General features: G+C 39.6%; 1 protein-coding gene across 5 annotated transcripts in view; it reads right to left on the minus strand.

Annotated features, from left to right (window-relative positions):
* The window catches only part of cenpe (centromere protein E), a 64,225-nt gene extending 56,555 nt beyond the window's left edge, over nucleotides 1-7,670 (minus strand). For all 5 annotated transcript variants that reach the window (XM_061785796.1, XM_061785972.1, XM_061785884.1 and 2 more), the window contains exons 1-7: nucleotides 7,538-7,670; nucleotides 6,847-6,959; nucleotides 4,871-4,960; nucleotides 4,659-4,777; nucleotides 4,437-4,556; nucleotides 553-634; nucleotides 401-468 (exon numbers count right to left, since the gene is read on the minus strand). In XM_061785796.1, coding sequence (XP_061641780.1) covers nucleotides 401-468; nucleotides 553-634; nucleotides 4,437-4,556; nucleotides 4,659-4,777; nucleotides 4,871-4,960; nucleotides 6,847-6,959; nucleotides 7,538-7,590 — 645 coding nt within the window. In that variant the 5' untranslated portion in view covers nucleotides 7,591-7,670. The remainder of the gene's footprint in view (nucleotides 1-400; nucleotides 469-552; nucleotides 635-4,436; nucleotides 4,557-4,658; nucleotides 4,778-4,870; nucleotides 4,961-6,846; nucleotides 6,960-7,537) is intronic.
* Nucleotides 7,671-8,180: the final 510 nt, after the last annotated feature.

Raw genomic sequence — 8,180 nt, forward strand, 5'->3', positions numbered from 1 at the left:
GGGGACTGTGCCTCTGGATTGGCAAATTTGGGTGGTGGTCCCCCTTTTTAAGAAGGGGGACCGCAGAGTGTTCCAACTACAGGGGGAAGTCACACTCTTCAGCCTCTCTGGTAAGGTCTATTCAGGGGAGCTGGAGAGGAGGGTCCGTTAGGAAGTCGAATCTCAGATTTAAAAAAAAATAATGTTTAAATAAATTCCAAAATGTACAGTATTTCTTGCATGTTTAAACGTTTTTCCCTAAGCATTTAAGTAAAAGTTTATGCATGTTTCGAAAAGTAATCTTATCAATATGCCAAGATATGAGACTTCTGCATTTTTTGGGATATGCATTTTTTAGGAAGCTGAGCTTGAGACAGAAGACGCACAAAAAAATCCAAACGTAATATGTTCTGTTGCTTACCATTCGAAAAATGGTGTGTGAACGGCTGCTGCGCTGGTTCATTTTTGTCATTCCATAGTGACGGTTTTCTGGGGGTGGGGGGGAAATCGGGGGGTCAAAAATACTTGGTGAATGAAAGAATTTTTCCAGATAAGTCGAGTCAGCAGACTTACTCTCTCCTTTACGAATCCAGCCCAGTGCTTGTGCAGGAGAAGTCACCAGTTCCTCAGTCAGGTCAGCAACATAGATATTTTTCTGCACACCATAGATAAAAATTATGCTGAACATTCAAAAGTAGGAATGGAAAGGACTCCAAGTCTGTTACACTTTATTTATTCACTTTATTCAAGAGGCTAGAAATGTAAATGAGTAAAGAAAATTCTTACAAAAGGGTGCTCCGCTGAGTTGGTGGGTCTTTTCAGACAAGTAAAACTTAACAGGCAAGGTACAAATGAAATTGGTAAATGAAAAGCACTTATATAAAACTTTATCAACACCATACGGTCCTTACATTTACGCAGACATTCATAGAACAGTGGGTGGCTGGGGCCATGCCGCTGCCAGGCCGAGTGGGAGCAAATTAAGACTCGGTATCTTGCCAAAGGACTCAGACAGGCGGAGCCGGGGTTCAACCTGGTCACCAGTTCCACCGGTCACTGGAAGACCCAGCCTACCAACTGAGGAACAGCCGCCCCAAATCGTAGCCTAATAGCATAATTGACCATCTACATTATTTTCTTTCCGTCTGTCTACATTCGTAATCTTCCAAGTCAAGGGAATCGGCAAATGTTGAATCGAGGTAACTGGACTCGTGCTGGTTGAATTAGTTTTTTTTTCTCTGGTTGTCTGAAAACATTGCAAAAAAAAATAAAAAATAAAATACTGTCAATTATGCTATTAGAAGCAATGTGACAAGTGGCTAGCATCTTTGTGGAGCACTTCAAACTACTCTAAAATCAGGGATCGCAGCAAGGAAGGGAAAAAAGTTCTGGGATCCCTTTAAAATCCTACAAAAAAAAATAAATAAATAAATAAATAAATAACTAAAGTGCATGACTTATTCTAATGCCCACACTGCTCTTCTCATGTGTATGTCCCATTTGCTCTTTTTAAGTCGAGTTTTAAGGCAAGTGACACGTCGACTTTGAGAACCCCTCGGCATTTCGGCCCTAATGATCTTATTGGTGTATACTTTTAACTGGAACTTGTCAGCCAATCAGAGAACGGGTTCCCCAAGTACGAAACAAGAGTTGAGGCGATACGTTGACAAACACTGTTTTAGTTAAACTGTTTTACTCTAATTTGAAGGTGTTTTTGACCAGTTTCTCTAAAGGCGATAACACACAAGAACATTCCCCAAAAAAGCTTTTTGTCTCAGACATGAAATTCAATTTCTCTCCTCCCCATCATCTGATTTGTCAAAAATTCTCAGTGTGTTGCACTCCGGTTGAAGTGACCACTCCAACCAGATTGGGCAATTTGACAGACTCATTTTTAGGAAACTTGTCAAGTTGCTACTATAAGGCATACAAAATGTTAACACACTAGTGACTTTATAAAGGTAGTTATGTAATACAACTAGAAATCCAAAAGATCCATCCCTCCCTTGTTTAGGACCGTGGTTTTCCAACAGGGGTCCACAAAATTATTCGCAATAAATTATGTCGCATCATTTAAAAAAAATAATAAAAAAAAAGTGCATACCTACATAGCAGGACCAGCTTGCCACGAAAATAAACTTACTCAACCAAATACTCCTCCCTACCTTAGATTTCGCCAATATAGCTCTGATATGATTGTAGTTTAAGGTTCTGTCCCTTTCGTCTTTTTCACGCTACCACACAAACCCAAAACGTTGCACTGTGTAATATAAAACTAAGCTATTGCTGTTCCAATACGTTTGTACTTCAAGATTATGTTGTCGCTTTATCACTTTTAACAATTAAAATTTCTTTGCGATTTTAACAAATTTATTTTTCGATAGGCCCCCCGATTTCCAAGCATGTAATCGGGACAACCCTACTGTCTGGTGGCATTCGGAATACCGTAATTTCTCGTGTATAATGCACACCCATATATAATACGCACCCCCAAAGTTGACCTAAAACATTCTGGAAAAACTCTTCTACCTGTATATAATGCATTTTTACAATGCATGATTTCGCTTCTGCCCATATGATCAAAGCAAAGTATCTGTATTTTGTTAATTTTTTTCAAAGAATTATTCTGATGAACATTATTTAAACAATACTCTCTCTATATTTACTTGCTCTTATTTCAAAATTCACAGCCGTACTTATATTTAGTAAATGAGAAAACACAGTTGTGCTCATATGTTTGATTACCCAGGCAGAATTTGTAAGATGCGTACAATTCTTGAAAGAAAACATGAATGACTGGGCGAAACATGTTTTTATTTTAATGGGATTCAAATTAAACTGTCAAGCATTTCAGAAAAGGATGATCATTAAACAAAACATAACCAAAAAGATTTTTTTATTTTTTTTTATCCTGTTCGGCTGTTAGGTAAAGCAGAATGGAAAAGCTGTATCCCTTTTATGCTGGAACAGTTTTACTGTGTCACAGTGGAGTTTAAGCTTCCGCTGTGGTATTATAATTTAGTTTTATTGAGAATCAGACTTAATCAGTCGAACAGAACAAAGTTTCGAGAAGGTAGAGAGAGAAACAAAGATAAAAGACAAAGCACTAATTGTAAACAGGATGTGAGAAGTCAATCATTATTACATTATCTACAAAAATGAAACATTAAATATGAGTGTTGCATGGGGCTGTAGTGCTAAACCCTGTGAGGGAGGGACAGGACAAGACAGAACAGGACAAGGACAGGAGATGCAGCATGCAGGACAAGGGTCGTGAATCCGACTGTACAACTGCAGTGTGGTGGCATTAAGTATGTGAATTATAAAAGTCTACAGGACGAGAGTACAAGTGAGGGCATACACAAGCGATTTGCATATTCATGAGTTATTTGACGCAGTAAGTGGGTGACCCCACACCCAGTGAAAGAGTCCTAGGGGTGTGTGCCTGCGGATACATGCAAGTGAATTGATACAGTTTTACATCCACAAAGACTGACAGAAGTGTCCTGTAACTGCTGCGGCCGCATCGCGGTGGCTGAGGACCCCACCCAATCAATCAATCGAGGGACTCGGCGGACGGGACACATTCCACACCGAGGGACCCGGGGCGGTCCACCGGCACCACCGAGGGACCACGACAACTGGTCACCCAGTGGGGGACGCAGGAAGCCAATGCCAGCCCCCCAGACAACCCCCCCCCCCCCGACCGAAACACCCAGACACCCCCCTCAGGAGAGCAAGACGCCCCCCAACCCACAGGGCGCGCAATGCAGCCAATCCCCGCCCAGCCAGAGGGCGGGAGAGTGTCCCTTGTTTGTTGGAAAGGAGGGCAGATAGGGGTACCCGACAAGGGAACGATAAGGAGGGGGGGTGCGGACCCAAGGAGCAGCCGCGGGCCATGAGAGGTCAGCCCCAACACCAAGCAGTCATCCAGCCCGGGGGGCCCGGCCTCAGGAACACCGCCACGCAAGTAAGTGAGACCCACCTCCCTCCCTGTTACTATGACTGCCAGGTCCCCGACTGGCAGTCATTGGCCCCACCCCGTGTATCAGTCATATTGGTATGAAAGTGTAGGCTACACCTTTTTCATAACCTCTAGGTGGCATACGAGAATGAAAGTGTACAACTTTTACGTAAGCTCTCGGGGGGTGGTGGCATATTGGACTGATAGTGTACAGCTTTTTCATAACCTCAAGATGGCAGCATACATTTATAAAATGTGCAAGTCTTTCATTTTCTCCAATACCTATATGTATAATGTGCACTATTGAATTTTGACTATTTTTGGGGGGGAAAAAATGCATATTATACACGAGAAATTACGGTACATAATGAGACAAACATCAGAAGGAGTACACTCCGCTCTCCTGTTGCACCAAAATTCTGTACTAAAACAAGATATGCATATCAGTTATATTGCAACACTGAGATGCACGAAGAAAAGAAAGCCAACTTACATTGGTAGTCTCTCTGACTTCCAACGGTTTTCTTTTCCAGCTGTCAACAAGTAGATCAGTCACGGTTTCATTGTATATTTCCATGTAAGACACCCTGAGAAGAAACTCCTTCTTTGGACACTATCGACCAAAAGAAGAACATTACAGATGAAATAATATTGCCCAACTAAATGGACTGCAGCATATCACAGAAACTAGAAAGAAGTCTACAAAATATTTTACCTTTTTAATGGTTTGGAAAACATCATCAATAGCCAGTGGTATGACACCAGGAATATGGTTACTTCCCATCATTGTGAATGTCTTTCCAGAGGCTGTCTGACCGTAAGCAAATATGGTACCTGATTAAAGCAAAATAAATAAATAAATAAAAAGGGACAACTTATACACACAGTAAAATGTACTGTATATAGCTTTAAAGTTCCATGACCAACCATTGTATCCTTCAACAGTTGAAACAACCAACGGCTTTGCAATATCCTGGTATAATTGATTGGTTGTCTCTTCGGCAGTGAACACTCGGTCTGTTGAAAACATAGAAGTGTATTAAAGATTTCATTATTCCGTGACTGCAGGGTCCGACGTTAAACTTTTTTGAATGGTGGCCCGAGCCGAGGTGTGGTGGCCCTGTCCAGAACTTGCATTGACCCCATATATTTATGATACATGTTAAGTTTTAGTGATCATTTCAAAATTAGCGTCTTTACACTGTATTTTTAAGCCGCTTTAAGAAATTGTTAGTGCAATTGCATTCCTGGCAATGACTCTGTACCAACCTCACGGAATTGCAAATACACAAATAATGCTTAAAAGAAACTCAATTACTAAATTATTAAATATTAACTTAGCACTGACATTCCAACAATGCTTTAGCTTGTGTCTTGATGTTGTCCACACTATGTATAATTAGGGGTGCTGCGATAATACGTGAGATTTGCCCATCACTGCCGATACGATCATATAGATTAGCTGTAAATTTTTCAATTTATTTATGGTAAGTGCTATTGGCTGTATCAGCTGACGTTTGTTTGGGTTTGCTTCACAGCTCTTGTGCGCCTGCGCAGCGTCAAGGGCATGCTACACTAGGGCTGGGCGATAATGGAAAAAATAATCAGAAATATTTTGATTGAAATTGAAAACATTAATAAACACAATTATACATTTCAAAATTTTTATTTATTCAACTACCAAAACTCAACTTTAAATATAACAAAGGAACAACCCAAAAATAAATTAGTAACAAGTATAATCATATATTTTATTAATATTAAAACAATTGAAATTGGGGGAAGGAAAAAAATAAATACATTCATGGCTAAATACCAATGCTTACAGCCATTGTCTTTGCCTATGAGGAGAGTAAAAAAAAAAAGATCTCATTATTCTGGCATTTGGCAAATAGACAATTTTGGTATTCTTAATTGACCTAAAACAAATAGTTTTGCCTTATTAGTCATGTCATCGTAAAGTCTTTCTTTTTATACGGTCAATGACTGCATCTTCTGTTCCTGCTGTGTGCGCCTTGGCCTCTTAGGGGCAGTGTGGTGCGACGCATGCATGGAGCTACTCCTTTACTGTAAGCAAAACAAAGTCGCAATATAACGTTAATAAACTGCTTTTTCACAAATTAGGAAGAATAAATGCCCAAGAGTATAGATATATTACTTGTCTGTATGTGTTACGATTTATTTGAAGGTAAATCCCTCCCGCCCCTCGATTGATTGGGTGGGGACCTCAGCCACCGCGGTGCGGCCACAGCAATTGCAGGATACTTCTGTCCTTGTCCTGTTCTATCTTGTCCTGTCCTTCCCTCACAGGGTATAGCACTACAGCCTCATGCAACACTCATATTTAATGTTTCATTGTTGTAGATGTCTTGATTTACTTCTCTCATCCTGTTTACAATTAGTGCTTTGTCTTCGTTTCTCTCTCCCCTCTAGAAACCTTGTTGTGTTCAACTGATCAAGTCTGATTCTCAATAAACCTCAATTATAATACTAAGAAACCACAGCAGAAGCTTAAAAACTCCACTGTGACACAGTAAAACTGTTCCAGCATAAAAGGGATACAGAGTTTCCATTCTCCTTGACCTAACAGCCGAACAGGACGACTTTTTTTTTTTTTTTTTTAAAAAGGTAAATCCCTCCCGTGACCAAATGCTAAGATTAGCTGTCCCGTTAATAGGTTTTCAATTGAGTGTTAGCATGACGCTTGCGATTTCTAAAGCAACGCGTGTCTTGTATTTAAAAAAGAAAATTAGGGTAATTATTTTTGTTGTGCGCTTAGTTTTATAGTAAACTCCAACTGGGGTGTCAGCACACAGTAATGTCAGACCCTGGACTGTAATTTTATTCTATGCATGTTTATAAAAACTATCCAAAGTAAAAAAAATTTGTGCAGAAAGCCATACCAAAACTGAAACTCTTTGTCGAGTTTCCATCATCAATCTGCTGAATTAATTTCTTATTTGCTTTCCAAAAGACCTGATCAGGCTCTGTCCGTTGTGATGGATCACTTTCTTCTCTGTAACAAAGACAAACATTGAAGACGTTAGACATTTAATAGGCAGAAAAGCACCCATACACATAAAAATTGCAGAAATTAGAAGTAAAAGAAACCCGGCCAGCCACACTTGTTGTGGTTTGTGAATAGTCACTGTTATATTTAAGTATTCGTGGTTTTGAATTTATTTGTGCAGTCATGGCCAAGAACGTGCTTTTCAAACAAACGTTTACTGTAACTGATGACTTTACTAAGGCGTTGATACAAGATACATTTCCGGCTGAGTAACACTTGGGACTCAGCTGAGAATTTCTTACCGTTGACAAAGACAACATTTGCATACTACAGTATACAAGTATAGTGAAGGTAACTGTGAACCTTGCTTTTAAACGTGTAGTCTGTGAAATATGCCAAACGTTACGGTTAAACGCAACGGTCACAGATACACACTTCACTGCCGTTTCACGTAAATGCAACTGTGTACATTTTGTGAACGTTGCTTTTAACCGCTGCCTTACCTTAGTCCGTTCAACATACCATAGCCAGTGACACTTCAGTGTTGAACGAGGCTCAAATGTCGCCCTACAATGAAAACTCACCTGTTAATAGGGCGGACTCGAATGCAAACTTTCACAGCCGACTCCTCAGCCATGTTGTCACTTGTTCACTAGCGTTTCGCTTCCCTAACTCAACTGAGCTGCATTTGAAATTCAAACTTCTTATTCTCTTGATATGTAAGGATGCCAAATAGCGTTCTGACGCCTTACTGCCACCTGCTGGTAAGAAGTGTGGAACAACAGTACCGTATGCCAATAAATGATTACTGCTTTGACACACTAAACTGTTCATCTACATTAGAATTCTAGAAAAAAATAAAACATTGTCAACAAAAAATATATCTATATAAATTAAATACATGTTTTGCCTAATACTGTTCTCTTAAAAAATGTCTGATTTATATTAATTTCACTTGTCTTTAATTTGCTCCTCTCTCGTAATTGTTCGCACTTTATAATTACACGTTGAATGGATTCCATTTCATTGCATATTTCCCATTTCACATTTGAGTTTTATTTAATCCAGAATGTCCAGTACTCTCAGCCTTGAGAGGATCATTCCTTCCTTTCAACACCGAACATCTTGTCTTATTTCTCCTTCTAAAGAGTTGCTACTGCATAATTCTCTCCCTGTACGCTTTTGTCAATGTTTGACAGACCTTATTGATTTTATTTTTAATTATTG

This window comes from Phyllopteryx taeniolatus, chromosome 1, assembly GCF_024500385.1.
Source record: "Phyllopteryx taeniolatus isolate TA_2022b chromosome 1, UOR_Ptae_1.2, whole genome shotgun sequence".
Lineage (NCBI taxonomy): Eukaryota > Metazoa > Chordata > Actinopteri > Syngnathiformes > Syngnathidae > Phyllopteryx > Phyllopteryx taeniolatus.